Source organism: Gigantopelta aegis, chromosome 13, assembly GCF_016097555.1.
Source record: "Gigantopelta aegis isolate Gae_Host chromosome 13, Gae_host_genome, whole genome shotgun sequence".
Classification (NCBI taxonomy): Eukaryota; Metazoa; Mollusca; class Gastropoda; order Neomphalida; family Peltospiridae; genus Gigantopelta; species Gigantopelta aegis.
Genome location: NC_054711.1, coordinates 36944658 through 36962932, shown reverse-complemented (window position 1 = coordinate 36962932; position 18275 = coordinate 36944658). Strand labels below are relative to the sequence as shown.

General features: G+C 35.0%; 1 protein-coding gene across 3 annotated transcripts in view; it reads right to left on the bottom strand.

Moving 5' to 3' along the window:
* The window catches only part of LOC121387039 (calcium/calmodulin-dependent 3',5'-cyclic nucleotide phosphodiesterase 1A-like), a 256785-nt gene that overhangs the window by 11262 nt on the left and 227248 nt on the right, over positions 1-18275 (bottom strand). For all 3 annotated transcript variants that reach the window (XM_041518047.1, XM_041518048.1, XM_041518049.1), the window contains one exon: positions 15694-15933. In XM_041518047.1, the coding sequence (XP_041373981.1) occupies positions 15694-15933 (240 nt within the window). The remainder of the gene's footprint in view (positions 1-15693; positions 15934-18275) is intronic.

Here is an 18275-nt window from a genome sequence, read left to right as displayed (position 1 = left end):
GACAATGTTTTGGGAGAAAGGTTTGACTGTAAGACAATGTTTGTGTTGGGAGATAGGTTTGACTGTAAGACAATGTTTGTATTGGGAGATAGGTTTGACTATAAGACAATGTTTGTTTTGGGAGATAGGTTTGACTGTAAGACAATGTTTGTTTTTGGGAGATAAAGCAGGTTTGACTATGAGAATGTTTGTTTGGGGAGACAGGTTTGACTGTAAGACAATGTTTGTTTTGGGAGATAGGTTTGACTGTAAGACAATGTTTTGGGAGAAAGGTTTGACTGTAAGACAATGTTTGTGTTGGGAGATAGGTTTGACTGTAAGACAATGTTTGTATTGGGAGATAGGTTTGACTATAAGACAATGTTTGTTTTGGGAGATAGGTTTGACTGTAAGACAATGTTTGTTTTTGGGAGATAAAGCAGGTTTGACTGAGAGAATGTTTGTTTTGGGAGACAGGTTTGACTGTAAGACAATGTTTGTTTTGGGAGATAGGTTTGACTATAAAACAATGTTTGTTTTGGGAGATAGGTTTGACTGTAAGACAATGTTTGTTTTGGGAGAAAGGGTTGACTGTAAGACAATGTTTGTTTTGGGAGATAGGTTTGACTATAAAACAATGTTTGTTTTGGGAGATAGGTTTGACTGTAAGACAATGTTTGTTTTGGGAGATACATTTGTAGGTCTGACTATAAGACAATGTTTGTTTTGGGAGATAGGTTTGACTATAAAATAATGTCCCCTGCATGTGCAGTAACCTCACCGTGGTGCAGGGGTGTAACATTCTCTTTGAGAATGGCCAATACAGCACAACTCCCCTTTTGGGGCACCTTGTTGGCCGTCAGGTGCATCCTGTAATGCTGGATGATGGGATCCTGGTGGTTGAGTTGGGGACATATCTGCGGATATGTTTTCTGGCAACACACGACTTTGGCCTGGAGTTCAGCCAGACGGGTGGTCAGGGAGGCCCGACCTGATTAATTGGCAGCGTCATGTCCCCTTGTTGGACTCTGTGATGGGTGGGACATGGTTGATGAACATTTGCACTTATAGTTATGGCTACAAACAGCTTTATACCTTCTGATGGGGCCCTTAAACGGGTCCACACCGAGGTTTCGGACACTTCATCATCAGATGAAGAGTCTACGAATGTGCATGTTAAAAAATCCAAGGTAATTTCTGGCAAAACCTGGCCACGGTTCCTTGTCATCGGATCATCGGAAGATGAGGCCTTGCGGAAACTGTCACCCTTTGCCATTGAAAAGGGTTTGCAAGGGCTAGCTGGAGAGCTTAATTCTCAAAAACGACTTACTTTTATTTAATAATAAAAGTTGTACATATTTTCATTCTGCAAGTGGATCTTTCACTTCCATAGATTTAACTCTTTGTAGTCCATCACTGTTTGTTGATTTCTCCTGGAAAGTTGGGTTCAGACCTTTGTGGTAGTGACCACTTTCCCATTATTTTGGAGAATGATGGACCACCATCACTTGAAAGGGTTCAAAGGTGGAAGTTGGCGAAGGCAAATTGGGATCAGTTTCAGCATCTGTGCAGCACTCGTCTGCAACAGTTCGCCATTACTGATGCTGATGATCCCATGTCTTTGTTCACTTCCATCTTGAAGGACATTGCAGATGAAACTATTTCTAAGACTTCGGCAGTGCCAAAAGCGTTTCAATAAACCATGGTTTAATGATACGTGCAAAAATGCATTCAAAGAGCTAAACAGGTTGCTTGAGCGGTTCAAACGTGAACCTACAGCAGACAACCTGGATGCATTTCGTATTGCTAGGGCTAAGGCTCGCAGAGAGATTAGACAGAGTAAGAAAACATCTTGGAGAACTTTTGTCTCCAAGTTGAATTCACAAACATCAGTAAAATCTGTCTGGAATAGGATCCGTAAAATCAAAGGTAAAGAATCCAGTAATACAGTTCATCATTTGTCTGTCAATGACACGGATGTCACGTCTCATTGTGACATTGCCAATGCATTGGCAGACAACTTTTCTCACAATTCATCTTCTGCTTTCAGTACAGATGCTTTTACATCTGTCCGAAATAAAGCTGAAAAGCAGTCCATTAATTTTTCATTTGAATATGCTTAAGTGTACAACAGGTGTTTCTCTATGGAGGAATTGCAGGATGCTCTTCGTAGAGTCCATGATACTTCAGTAGGACCAGATGAAATTCATTATCAGTTATTAAAACATTTACCTGAATCGTCTTTGATGGTTCTTTTGAATATTTTTAATAACATCTGGATTTCTGGTGACTTTCCTTCTGATTGGAGGAAAGCAATTATTATTCCTATTCCCAAGCCTGGTAAGGATCCAACCAATCCTACTAGTTATCGCCCTATTGCTTTGACAAGCTGCATTTGTAAAACCATAGAACGCATGATCAATCATAGACTTGTCTGGTATCTTGAATCTCACAAATTGCTTACTAACATGCAATGTGGGTTCAGATCTAGAGTAGCACGGTTGATCATCTTGTTAGATTTGAAACGTTTTGTAGGGAGGCTTTCATCCATAATCAGCACTTGGTTTCAGTGTTTTTTTATTTGGAGAAAGCTTACGATACCATGTGGAAGTATGGGATTTTAAATGACCTCCATGGCATGGGCCTTAGAGGTTGCCTTCCTATTTTTATATCTCAATTTTTAAGAGAGAGATCTTTTTAAAGTCCGGGTGGGGTCGACTTTGTCTGATATTCATCCACAGCAGATGGGTGTGCCTCGAGGTAGCATCCTGTCTGTAGGTTTCACTATGAGACAATGTTTGTTTTGAGAGATAGGTTTGACTATAAGACAATGTTTGTTTTGGGAGGTAGGTTTGACTATGAGACAATGTTTGTTTTGGGAGATAGGTCTGACTATAAGACAATGTTTGTTTTGGGAGATAGGTTTGACTATAAGACAATGTTTGTTTTGGGAGATAGGTTTCACTATGAGACAATGTTTGTTTTGGAAGATAGGTTTGACTATAAGACAATGTTTGTTTTGAGAGATAGGTTTGACTATGAGACAATGTTTGTTTTGGGAGATAGGTTTCACTATAAGACAATGTTTGTTTTGGTAGATAGGTTTGACTATGACAGAATGTTTGTTGTGGGAGATAGGTCACTATAAGACAATGTTTGTTTTGGGAGATAGGTTTCACTATGAGACAATGTTTGTTTTGGTAGATAGGTTTGACTATGAGACAATGTTTGTTTTGGGAGATAGGTTTGACTATGAGACAATGTTTGTTTTGGGAGATAGGTTTCACTATGAGACAATGTTTGTTTTGGTAGATAGATTTCACTATAAGACAATGTTTGTTTTGGGAGATAGGTTTCACTATGAGACAATGTTTGTTTTGGTAGATAGGTTTGACTATGACAGAATGTTTGTTGTGGGAGATAGGTCACTATAAGACAATGTTTGTTTTGGGAGATAGGTTTGACTATAAGACAATGTTTGTTTTGGGAGATAGGTTTGACTATAAGACAATGTTTGTTTTGGGAGATAGGTTTGACTATAAGACAATGTTTGTTTTGGGAGATAGGTTTGACTATAAGACAAAGTTTGTTTTGGGAGATAGCTAGGTTTGACTATAAGACAATATTTGTTTTGGGAGATAGCTAGGTTTCACTATGAGACAATGTTTGTTTTGGGGGATAGGTTTGACTATAAGACAATGTTTGTTTTGGGAGATAGCTAGGTTTGACTGTAAGGCAATTTTGTTGTGGGAGATAGGTTTGACTATAAGACAATATTTGTTTTTAGAGATAAATTTGACTATAAGACAATGTTTGTTTTTGGAGATAAATTTGACTATAAGACAATATTTGTTTTTAGAGATAAATTTGACTATAAGACAATGTTTGTTTTTGGAGATAGGTCTGACTATGAGACAATGTTTGTTTTGGTGGATAGGTCTGATTATAAGACAATGTTTGTTTTGGGAGATAGGTTTGACTGTTAGACAATGTTTGTTTTGGGAGATAGGTTTGACTATGAGACAGTGTTTGTTGTGGGAGATAGGTTTGACTATAAGACAATGTTTGTTTTGGGAGATAGGTTTGACTGTAAGACAATGTTTGTTTTGGGGGATAGGTCTGACTATAAGACAATGTTTGTTTTGGAAGATAGGTTTGACTATAAGACAATGTTTGTTTTGAGAGATAGGTTTGACTATGAGACAATGTTTGTTTTGGGAGATAGGTTTGACTATGAGACGATGTTTGTTGTGGGAGATAGGTCACTATAAGACAATGTTTGTTTTGGGAGATAGGTTTGACTATGAGACAATGTTTGTTTTGGGAGATAGGTTTGACTATAAGACGATGTTTGTTTTTGGAGATAGGTTTGACTATAAGACAATGTTTGTTTTGGGAGATAGGTTTGACTATAAGACAATGTTTGTTTTGGGAGATAGCTAGGTTTCACTATGAGACAATGTTTGTTTTGGGGGATAGGTTTGACTATAAGACAATGTTTGTTTTGGGAGATAGCTAGGTTTGACTGTAAGGCAATGTTTCTTGTGGGAGATAGGTTTGACTATAAGACAATATTTGTTTTTAGAGATAAATTTTACTATAAGACAATGTTTGTTTTTGGAGATAGGTCTGACTATGAGACAATTTTTGTTTTGGGGGATAGGTCTGACTATAAGACAATGTTTGTTTTGGGAGATAGGTCTGACTATGAGACAATGTTTGTTTTGGGAGATAGGTTTGACTATGAGACAGTGTTTGTTGTGGGAGATAGGTTTGACTATAAGACGATGTTTGTTTTTGGAGATAGGTTTGACTATAAGACAATGTTTGTTTTTGGAGATAGGTTTGACTATGAGACAATGTTTGTTTTTGGAGATAGGTTTGACTATAAGACAATGTTTGTTTTTGGAGATAGGTTTGACTATAGTTAAGACAATGTTTGTTTTGGGAGATAGGTTTGACTAGAAGACAGTGTTTGTTTTGGGAGATAGGTTTGACTATAAAACAACATATTATAATCTCTACTGATCTACTCTTCAAAATGTTACTGTCCATTTATGGTTCAAGCACATCTACCATGGGCACACATCATGTGTGCTTTAGATTCTGCTGACAGCTTTGTTTATTAAACATCAGAAGATGAAGATAAGATCATAGCAGATGGAATAAGAACATCGAGGATGGAAGAGAAAAGCCAGCACCATGCAGTTTTGTGCATTCTCTTTTAATAATTCAATTATATTTGATAGTAACAATAGCTTTAACAGTTTACAAGTCATATACATCCATCACAGTGAACTGAAAAAGTTGGAATAACATTAATAACTCTTTTGTCAGCTCAACCAATGCTTCACATACATACATACTTACTTACATACATGTACAGTCTAAACAAATCTTAGTTTGGGTCTAATTAAAACAAACGAAAAACACACCAAAAAATAGACAAACTATAGATCTATTTTACAGCAATAAAAAAGTAAAGAATAATAAAAATAAGAGATATACATTTCAAAAAGGAGCACTAACTAGGGTTAAAAGAGGAACTGGAAAACACTGAATTAAATGGAATTATACTAACAAGAAAAATGACACAAATATTTACGTGGTTTACAACCTAAAATAAATTAATTTGCATACTATTGCTGTTGTACACTTTGTAATACATATATTTTAAAGCAACGTTTCTTTCTTTTCTGTTTTTGTTGTAGGGCTATATTTAAAACAATTTCCTTGGCTGGAAGTTAGAGGTGGGGGGCAGTGAAGATTAATGTTATTGATAACAGGACTATCAGAAAAGGCTAGTTTAAGATACATGCTATATGTAAATTAACGTTTAATGATGAAAAGCATGTATCAAATTCACAGAAGAGCTCACTGCTTCTATAACTCTCCCTTTAAGTAACAGTTTGCATGCCTCCCCTTTAGATGCATGCAGTACTGCTTTTGAGGTTCCAAATCACTTTCGAAGCTTAACTGTAAATATATTAATGTCACTTCTTTAGACGCATTACTGCTTTTGAGATTCCAAATCACTTCCGCAGCCTAACTGTAAATAGCTTAATGTCTCCCCTTAAGACGCATGCAGTACTGCTTTTAAGGTTTCAAATCACTTTCGAAGCTTAACTGTAAATATATTAATGTCACTTCTTTAGACGCAGTACTGCTTTTGAGATTCCAAATCACTTCCGCAGCCTAACTGTAAATAGCTTAATGTCTCCCCTTAAGACGCATGCAGTACTGCTTTTAAGGTTTCAAATCACTTTCGCAGCTCAACTGTAAATAGCTTAATTTCTCCCCTTTAGATGCATGCAGTACTGCTTTTGAGGTTCCAAATCACTTTCGAAGCTTAACTGTAAATATATTAATGTCACTTCTTTAGACGCAGTACTGCTTTTGAGATTCCAAATCACTTCTGCAGCCTAACTGTAAATAGCTTAATGTCTCCCCTTTAGACGCATGCAGTACTGCTTTTAAGGTTTCAAATCACTTTTGCAGCTTAACTGTAAACAGCTTAATGTCACCCCTTTAGACGCAGTACTGCTTTTGAGATTCCAAATCACTTTCGCAGCTCAACTGTAAATAGCTTAATTTCTCCCCTTTAGATGCATGCAGTACTGCTTTTAAGGTTTCAAATCACTTTTGCAGCTTAACTGTAAACAGCTTAATGTCACCCCTTTAGATGCAGTACTGCTTTGAGGTTCCAAATCACTTTCCCAGCTCAACTGTAAATAGCTTAATGTCACCCCTTTAGACACAGTACTGCTTTTGAGATTCCAAATCACTTTCCCAGCTCAACTGTAAATAGCTTAATGTCACCCCTTTAGACACAGTACTGTTTGAGATTCCAAATCACTTTCCCAGCTCAACTGTAAATAGCTTAAGTTCACCCCTTTAGACACAGTACTGCTTTTGAGGTTCCAACTGACTTCGGCAGGGTTTTATATGTTAATGTTCTATATACTACATGTATGTGCTATTTTGAGTCCAGTATTATTTATAATTTTTATCCAATAATTACCAATATTGTTACATTACTGTCATCCATAGCATTTTGTAGAACAGAGATAACTCAATTCCAAGTATATTTAACAGGTTGGTGTTTTATTGTAACAATTACAAGTAAAGATAATATCACTTCTTAGTGGTACGTAAATATTAAGTTAATAAAACACCCCTTGGTAGATAAATAAATGAGGGGTTTAGATGAATGAGTTAAATAAAACAATTTAGCTAGACATTTTTCACTGAAGAAAATAACACATTCTAAGGATCTGAATATGCAATTTTTCTGAATTTGGTTTTTGGGTGTGTGTTTTTTTAATATCATTTACCAGTCACCTACAGTTTTATTAAACTATAAATACTACAAACTTGTCAAATGAGGTAAAAGCTTAGCTGAATGAAGTAAACAAATAGCACTTTTCCATTACTAGAGTTTGATGAACAGAGTAAAGAACATTCCAATTCTTAATCACCTAAATACATTTAAAGTGAGTAAAGTACCTGTTACTTCACAGTCACTGGAACAAGATGGAGCTACATGTATATTGAGTATGGTAAGTAAATAAAAAAACAGTTCATTGCCATTTCTTGAGGATAGTTGAGCATATACTTGAACATGAAGAACAAACTGACTTCATAGTCGAGGAATTAAATGAAGTATGTTTGTGAGCATTATATAGACAGGAAAGTACAACATGGACCCTCATAGGGAACCCAGTAATTGAAATCTATGTTCACCCAACAAAAGAAACGTCTACTGTAGCTAGCTGACAGATTAATACTGACAAAATGCATGACATCCTTCACTGTGGAGAATACGGTGGTATAGGTACTGGGTTCACATCCCAGTACTGGCTCCCACCTGAGCAAGGCTTAATTAACAAGTCATTGCATCGGAAGGTGTACGACCACTACACTGACTTCTTTCTCACCAACAACTAACCATTAACCTATATATGTCCCAGTAATTGAAATCTATGTTCACCCAACAAAAGAAACATCTACTGTAGCTGAGAGGTTACAGACAAAATGCATGACATCCTTCACTGTAGAGAATATAGGGTGGTATAGGTACTGGGTTCACATCCCAGTACTGGCTCCCACCTGAGCAAGGCTTAATTAACAAGTCATTGCATCGGAAGGTGTACGACCACTACACTGACTTCTCTCTCACCAACAACTAACCATTAACCTATATATGTCCCAGTAATTGAAATCTATGTTCACCCAACAAAAGAAACATCTACTGTAGCTGAGAGGTTACAGACGAAATGCATGACATCCTTCACTGTAGAGAATATAGGGTGGTATAGGTACTGGGTTCACATCCCAGTACTGGCTCCCACCAGAGCAAGGCTTAATTAACAAGTCATTGCATCGGAAGGTGTACACTGACTTCTCTCTCACTAACCACCAACAATTATAACCATTAACCTATGTATATCCTGGACAGACAACCCAGATAGCTGGGGTGTGTGTGCCTAGGACAGCGTGCTTGAACCTTAGTTGGATAAAAGCAAGAAAAATTGAGTTCAATTGAAATGTAAACTTGTTAATGCTCAGTCACCTCAATATTTATAATCTAGACAAATAGCTACATCCTTGTTTGGCCAAGGCAATGTATTAATTAATTAAACCATGTTGTAGGCTGCATATGACTATAGATGATGATATAATATTATGTGATTAATGTTTACCATATTGTAACACATATAAATTCCTAGACGTATATTGTTAAAAATATCAGGCAGATTCGAATTGTAGACTTCGGAGTCAGTCGTATGATAAAGTTACATTAATTTGTTATACTGACATACAATTCTGGATATTGTTATCATTAACAAACACAGGGCATTTTACTTATTATATATGACGGTTATCAGTGCTGATATATATGATTAATTTGTGACCCTAAAGAGACTTTAAACAATTACAGGGCCATGTTTTCTGCTTTGTATATAACAAGCTCAAGATCTAAGCCTAACTGAATAAATAATTTACAAAACAATTCTTCTAAAACTGTTCTACAGCACTTTATGGAGTGTGGAAATAGAACCAAAGTACAAATTTTAAACAAACAAAAAACAATGAATAACTGATATAAAATCCATCACACAGTAATTTTTAAGTGATCATTATCCCATACAGCAATCATTTAGTGGTTTGGTGAGCGACGGTTACTCTGTATTTTCTGAGGGGTGGTATGTAGCCCAGTGGTAAAGCATTCGCTCGATGTGCGGTCAGTCTAGGATCGATCCCCGTCGGTAGATCCATTGGGCTATTTCTCATTCTACCCAGTGATCCACAACTAGTGTAACAAAGGCCGTGGTATGTACTACCCTGTCTGTGGGATGGTGCAGATAAAAGATTCTTTGCTGCTAATCGAAAACAGTAGCCCATGAAGTGGCGACAACAGATTTCCTCTATCAATATCTGTGTGGTCCTTGACCATATGTATGACGCCATATAACTGTAAAGAAAATGTGTTGAGCACGTCGTTCAATAAAACATTTCCTTCGTGTATTTTCAGATATCTAAAGACATGGCCAACAACTCACAAATATGACATCCATTTAAAACTGAATACAAGCTGAAATACTCATTACAAAGCTGAAGAGCAGACACTATATTTATTCTTAAAATGCAGGTAAAAATGTTTTTACATTTCAGATTAAATTCTATCTGCGTTATAAAAAAAAAATGTTTATACAAAAACAACAACTATATAAAAGCTGCATGAAATAAAAAATGTTTAAATCAGATAAACATGGATTGACATACCACAACCATTACTTTACACCCATATTTTATTCAACATTTATATAAAAGTTTCTATATCTGCATGTACCTGTATCTCACATAGTCGATACCTTGGATCTTTGTAGGCTAAATTTATATACTTGTGATATCTTGGCAATGCATATTTTAGGAAAAAGGTATAAATGGAAATAAGAATAGGTGTCAACACCAAGTGAATTAATGTTTCTTAAAATAAACAGTCCAGTGGCGGATCCAGAAAACCCAATGACATGAGGGAATTTGGGGGGAGGTTTGGAGGGGGATCATAAAAAAAATAAAAAAAATAATATATAATAAATTATAACTATCGCAAAATTTAGGGGGTCGAGGCAGGCCCCTGCCCCCACCCCTAGATCTGCCTCTGCAGTCCAGCATGGATAGGAAAACATTATATTAATTTCTTAATTTGATTTGAGCTGCTCGCAGTTCACATATTGGTTATTTGGTTTTAAGTGACTGTAAAGAGTATTTAAAAACAATAACAATACAACAACCATGTACATTATTAGTGACTAAAAAAACAAAAACAGCTAACACAATAACAAACATATACCTTGGTATCTGCAGACCACTGCAGTGCATAGTAACAGAAACATTTTGTTCCTTTGTAGGAGCAATATCAATTATATTCCACAATATACAGCTTCTTCTGTGACACCTTCACTATATATTCACTGTGTGGCAGAGTTATATGTGATATATATACACATGTATATATACGTCATGTCATAAGCGATCTACATATCATCTACATATTGCATAATAATAAGCTTTAATTACATGTAATACAAATAGTCAATCATGTTTTCCTCAGTTCATGAGAATTTAGTTTTGGCATTTAATGGAAGAACTAACACCAAGATTAAATGTTTTGCTGAATTAATTAGATATTTTTGTCTTTTAAAAGTTAAAGAGTTGGTGATTTTACAACGTGCATATGGCATTTAAAAGTATTTAAATTACTGCCTCTCAGAGTAAAATGTTCTAAGAAAAAAGATTCAATAAAATTCACCTTGAGCAGAAATCATATACATTATTAACGTATGATATATTTGCATTCATTTTTAACCAGCCACAGAAATATTTTACAATCTTAACCTTCACCTTTATCAAATTTAACTATAATTTTTTTTTTTACCATTAGCATGGTACACTCAAATGTTTTTTGATATTGTTACAAGCATGAAGATGCCACATTTATTAATGTGAACAATAAAATTATTATTTTCACTGTCATGAACATTGACGTTTAAATGTAAAATATGACACTTGTTAAAGCAAATGGCTCTATACCTGAAAATACCTTCTATGTCTAAAACTGCAGTAAACGTCTGCTATACAAGCAATAAATTGCAAAGAACTGCAAACAACAATAAGTGTTAAAAATATTTAACAAACCTGGATGGTATGAAATTTCAATTATGTTGTACTATATAGATTTTCAGTTGCTAGAACCGTCATATACACACACCTTTATTTAGTACTTTAACTACCATTTATTTATTACTTTAACTACCATTTATTTATTACTTTAACTACCATTTATTTAGTACTTTAACTACCATTTATTTAGTACTTTACTTATGTATTTGGTTGCTTCTTTAACCTAAATTTATTTTTTACTTCTTTTTTTTAGTGTTCTCGCTGATTGACAATTATAGGAGGGCATCACAAGTCAAACTATTTTCTTCCCAAACATGTAAGCAGACAATTAATGGATTGTAGGATCAGCAATTCTTGTGAGAACTTGTACTCTACATAATTATACCATAAGCATATACATCTGTGTACATGACTCTGTGTGTGACAAAATAATTAAATTGCAAATACTACATTCAGACAACCCTCAAGCATGTGCCCTATTCAGAAATCTGCAAATTGACATTAAATGTCAACCTCCATTGAACGTGACCATAAATGGCCATTTGCGACATGAATTTAGTATTGACAATATGTAGGCTGAAGTTATTAATTGTATGTCTAATCACTAATCAAGTTTTAAAATATATTAACATATCTTACTATACAGTTAATTAAACTCTTCTTTTTTTCTGATGTAATGGTAAACTGCTAATTAAAAGTAAAGAGAGTAACGAAAAACAAAAACCAACAAAATCTGATAATGTAGCAATAAAATGTGACTGCCATAATGGAGATAGCGAGAACACTATCTGTTTCACATTTAGTCTTCCTCGGCTAATTAGTTTCTTTCCTAACACTTCATGGAAGCACAAACTATATATATATTTTTTTTTTAATAAATATGATCTTCATATATGCAAATTACGTTTTCTATTTCTAATTAATACTAATTACATAATTATTATATGTATGATATCACAATTATATGTTTGACTAAAAACATCTAAAATAAAAAAAGTTAAAGATCACATGTATATATTTACAGACTGGCATTTTTATAAGATTCACATGTGTAAACGATGTATAGATGATGTATCTTAGCAAGTTTGTAATGTCAGATCTTTATACCCTAAAGAAGTATTGAATTCTACAGAATATTAAATGTTTATATCCCCTGCTTCAGTACCACATCTAGTTTTGGCTAACACCAGCAGTCACACTTAAAGATGAAGGTAAACTCAACAACATTAATTAAGCGCTATAGTAGATATTCAGCATTTTTCTTTAGTATACATGTAGTAAATATACAGAACTTCACATACATTGTTTTCGCTTTCTATTTATGTACTTTCGCAAAATAAACAAGTGCAATAAATATGAAGCGAAAACAATGTATCTGAAGTTCTGTATTTATTACATAACTTCTTTTATGTTTTACAAAAACAGTTTTTAATTTAACGTCATAACAACACTTTGTTAAATCTATGATCAAAACTCCTTTCATGGATTTGCTTAACATTAAGAATCATACTCTGCGGCAGCCTTGTGTAATGTTTCAAATACGATGTGATGTCATTTGTAAATCATATATGATGTCAGTAAATAAAAGGCGCTAACTGCAGTAAAAATAACAAGGGAATTCCCCATTTAAAAGTTCCAGTCCAGAATGCACATATGTGTAATACGAAATAAATTTATTACACAGTTTGAAAATGTCTTTAACACTACAGTAAGATTGAATAGGTATGTAATAAAACAAATTACACATTCTTCCATTAAAAGTGTTCATAACAGGGTTGCATGTTCTTGAATGTTAATGATTTCACAAAGAATATTTAGAATGAAAAATCTGCCAATTATGAGCACAATGTTTGCATGTATCATGGTTCCAATGTTTAGTCATCATCTGCGATCATGAAATAATGACACTATAGCAAAGAAAGGGGTGGGACATAGCACAGTGGCAAAGTGCTCGCTTGATGCACGGTCGGTCTGGGATCGATCCCCATCGGTGGGCCCATTGGACTATTTCTCGTTCCAGCCAGTGCACCACGACTGGTATATCAAAGGCTGTGGTATGTACTACCCTGTCTGTGGGATGGTGCATATAAAAGATCCCTTGCTGCTAATCAGAAAGAGTAGCCCATGAAGTGGCGACAGCAGGTTTCCTCTCTCAATATCTGTATGGTCCTTAATCATATGTCTGACGCTATATAACTCTAAATAAAATGTGTTGAGTGCATCGTTAAATAAAACATTTCTTTCTATAGCGAAGAATTATCAAAAGCCGGCTCTTGATTAATGTTGCTGAGTCTATATGATCCACTCACAGCATTATATGGTATGTCTGGCTCAAACCTATTGTTTGTTGCTTAGCATATTCATTTCTGAATATCTGGCAAGTCCCTGGTTGTCCCAGGGTCTACAGAAGACTTGATGTCAGTGTTTGACACATACTAGATATATTTTGATGATTCTGAATGTTTCTAAGTACCTTTCAAAAGTATGTCCTAATAGATCATCAGGACGTTTGACAATTCATGAACTTAAGCATTTATTCATCTCCAAATATATCTTGACTATTTTGTGTAATTCATGACAAAGGTGTAGGTGTTTCTACATTCAGAAATACGTAAGCTGTATATGACTATAGACATGGATAACTTACTACATGTATTTCAAGCCACACACTTAGTCTTAGTTAGCCAGAAACATCCTGTACAATGCTGTCTGCAGAGCATCAAGAACCTTTAAAACATGACTGCTGCACTACACGTATTTGTTTCGATTATATATAATTTTTTCTGAGCCTGTGCTTATAAAACGTTTAGAGTTCAGATTCTATCTCAAATGATGTCACATGCATACAATTTGTATGGCGTTGTCATGACATTAGTGTCTCAGACTCTATTAGAGTCTCGAGTCTAGACTCTAAAAGTTTTACAAGCACCATACCTGGAATTCTAAATGTTTTTTTAATTCTAATTATGAGCCACAATTTAAACAGGGTGTTGTTTTTGTTTTTTACGTGGCTAAAAAAGCACATGTCATTTAACGACCTATCATCTATCTTGGATAGAACTCTCTGGTGATCGAAGTCCGTATGTTGTGTCCAGGACAGGCATCCTTGAACAATTATCTGATGAAAGCATTTGTCATAATTTACCCACACCCACAACTGTCAAACTTTCCCCATCATTACTATGATTTTTATGCCAATATGTTTTTAAGGTGTAACCCCTGGTATTACATTAAGTAGATAAATGCATATGTTAATGATGATGATGATGATGATGATTTTCAGAAGTATATACGTTCAGTTTCTTCACACGGGAGGATTGAACGTGTCCCTTCGTATAAATATCACTTCTGTGTCTCAAGATTTCCTTTTTAATTTAACTGTATTGTCTGTCAAAGATTGAAACTGGTATGATCTCCAGAATTACAAATAGTAAATTAAATATAAACGTATACCTGTGTTAGGCAGTCAATTGTATACATCTCAGGAACACTTAAAGATTACTTTTATTAACATTTTAATTATTTTTCCACATTTGTTTTGTAGATTTGTTGCATGCATGCCAAGTAAAATAATCTATATGTACATACAGTGGACACAAGTTTTGTAAAGACATGATTTTTACTGTGTATATATATATATTATCCTTTCAGCTTTACTTCAATGACTCAGCATTGTAGACATTTTTAATGATCAAGCAGTCAATTCAATATTTCTTGGAGATCATACAAAGTATTTCTATCATTAACAGATAGCCAGAGTGATGTTTGATCCTCAAAATCCATCATGGTTACTGCTGGTACAACACCATGCATTAAGAAAGAACATTTCATCATTTGCAGACCGTCAAAGGAAACAGTCGGCTAACATCTACATGATTGTCAAATGAGCATTTTGAGAGGTCAACAACTATTTTACAGAATAATAAGTATATGTATATATGTACAAAGATCAAACCGAACACAGCAAACACAAAGATGGCTGACATATATACACAGACAGGCACATGGTCATCAACATACAGTTCAGTTCGTACACAGATAGAACAGAATGTAATGTCTAAAAGCCATCATTTCACATCTGACCTTTGACCCGTGCAAAGGTTATAGGTGAATTCTTGACATTGACAGAATAGAGAAGATGTTGCCAGACAACATTGTTAGACCTCACAGATAACAAAAGTTTCACATTTGACCTTAACCCAGGCGAAGGTCGAAACAACTGCATGAGATTGGTAGAATAGAAGACAGTTGATGTACTTGTGATAGTTCACACACATAACAGTAAATTATACAGAAGAAAAACAAAGAATTTTTTTTTGTAGTTTTTTTTTTCCCCCTCTCAGCAGTGCATTGGTTACATTAGGAAGTTCCTGAGAGGCCTGGAGGTTAAGGTCACAGATAAGAGTTAGGATGAGAGAGTTTCACAGTACACAGAGCCATCACGTACGCTTCGCAGTCGAGTCACGTCGGCAGCAGTGATCAAAGCATACAAAGGGAGATAACCACCAGACTGGACTCACTGCTTACCTTTCACTAATGGCTTAATACTGATACTATCTCGGGAGGAGCTCTCAGCATGCGGCACTTTGCCTGACAACTGCTGAGGCATGGGTCTCGATTTTTCTGGGGAAGGTTCAATAGTTGCGTTACTCTGCGGGAGCTCTCTCGGCTGTGGTTTAGAATCGTCACTAGTGTTAGATTTCACAGAGCCAATGTCACTGAGTTTTCTCTCCGGGTCACCTCCCAGTGTTTGTCGCTCTTCTGCATCTGAAAAACGTTAAAAGTTTGTTTTGTTTAAAGGCATACTGTCACGGATTTAAGGACCTTATTTCTCTAAAAATGGATACTAAATAAAAATTACATTAATTGTTGGAAACCAAATCTAGCTATCGCATCACTGTAACTGAACCATGATGGAGTGAAATCCATGTCATCCCTCTCGGCAATTTTAGTTTTTGAATTGTGGACCATTGCCATAATTCAATTATTTTTACAAAATGTTGTTAATAAATGGAGTATGGTTGTTATGAAGATGGTTGAATAAAGTACATTTAGGGACAAATCAAATTATTTTTGTTCAGGTAATACTTTGTTAGACCATTAAATAGGTCAGTGGTCTGTTACAATATGCCTTTAATGACACAACTAGAGCACATTGATTTATTAATTGACGGCTATTGGATGTCAAACATTTAGTAACTTTGACATATAGTCTTAGAGAGGAAACCTACTACATTTTTCCATTTGTTGCAAGGTTGTCTTTTATATATGCACCAACCCACAGAGAGGATAGCACATACCACGGCCTTTGATATACCAGTCATGGAATCCCAAGTTTTAAAAAGTCAAACAATTAGGATTTTTCAAGCATTTGCCATACGCTTTCTACCGGCAACCAAACAAGCTGCAAGTAAAAAGCTCATGTATATGCAATCTGAAATACTTTATTATTAAAGTCTGTAACCTACTTTTCATTACCTGTAACCACCCTTGATTTTTTCGTTTAATTTTTGAAAAAGTAAGGTAAAATTTAATACTGGCCTTTAACTTGTTGTGATCAGTATATTTTATATCAAGTGTAATTCCCAACTAAACAATTTTCCTATCATTACTTTTAGTAATAAAAATAATGCAGATGAGTTTAATATCCAGCTTTTAAATTTATATTTCCCCATGTGTTATACACATACAGGTTATGAGCTACATTTGTTAAAAAAAAACACCCACAAAAAACAAACACATACTACTTAAGAAAGAGCACACACAGCCATACTGTTATATAAAACATGAAAGTAAGAAGTACTATTTTACCACTACAATCAGCAATTAACAAAGAAAAATAGCCTCTTGTATGTACATTCATTATATAACATTTAGTGAAATATCTTAAAAGATCAGTGAAATAAAAGTGTTATCAGTCACTCAGTGAGGATATAACACATTTTAGATTGAAAATGTCACTATTTCACTCTAAAATGTGTTATCATCACTGTAGAAAGTGTTATCTTCACTGTAAGAAAGCCGTAACTATTTTGCTGCTGGTATTTTAAAAATAAAGGTAAATTGCCAAAAGTTATATAATAAATAGAAAATTTCATATTTTTTGTCAAATATGATTTATATCTCATCTCGTGAAGTTTGTAATCATATCACACTCATCGCGACTCATGAGATATGATTGCAAACTTCACGAGATGAGATATAAATCATATTTGACCAAAAAAAGGTAAATATCCTCTATGTATTTAGATTTTTTAAAGATAAGTTTTATCAAATATAGCTATAGGTAATTCCTACTATGATTTCCACTTTGGATAATGCACTGCTAATAGGAATACATGGATATATTGCACAATTAAGCTTTGATGACATTTTTATGATATCACGTACTGCTTAAAGCAAATAGTATTTAAGCTTTATTATCGTGCACTTAGTGTTACTTTCCTCACTCAGTGCATTGAAGTGAAAGATAATGTAGACGTAAATGTTATCTGATTTGTAGTGTCTGGTGTGTGGTGCCCACGGACAATGTCTGTCTGTCCATTAATTCCTACTTTTACATGTTGTGGGATGACAAGCAAATATAAAAGGTGGTGTGTGTGTGTGTGTGACTGGTATGTTCCATTTGTGTGATTGGTGTGTGTGTGTGTGTGTGTGTGTGTGTGTGTGTGTGTGTGTGATTGGTGTGTGTGTGTGTGTGATTGGTGTCTTGTGCCTGTGTGTGTTTGTATGTGTGATTGGTGCGTGTATATTTGTGTGTGTGTGTATGTATGTGGCTGTATGGATATTTGTGTGTATGTTTCTATGTGTGTGTGTATGTTTGTGTCTATGTGTGTGTATGTATGTGTGTGTGTATGTGATTGGTGTGTTGTGCCTGTGTGTGTATGTGTGATTGGTGCATTATGTCTGTGTTTGTGTGTGTGTGTGTGTGTGTGTGTGTGTGTGTGATTGGTGTTTGTGTGTGTGATTGGTATTTGTGTGTGTGTGTGATTGGTGTGTTGTGTTTGTGTGCGTGTGTGTGTATGTGTGATTGGTGTGTGTGTGTATTTGTTTGTGTATGTGTGTGTCTGTATGTGGCTGTGTGTGTGTATGTGTGTCTGTGTGTGTAT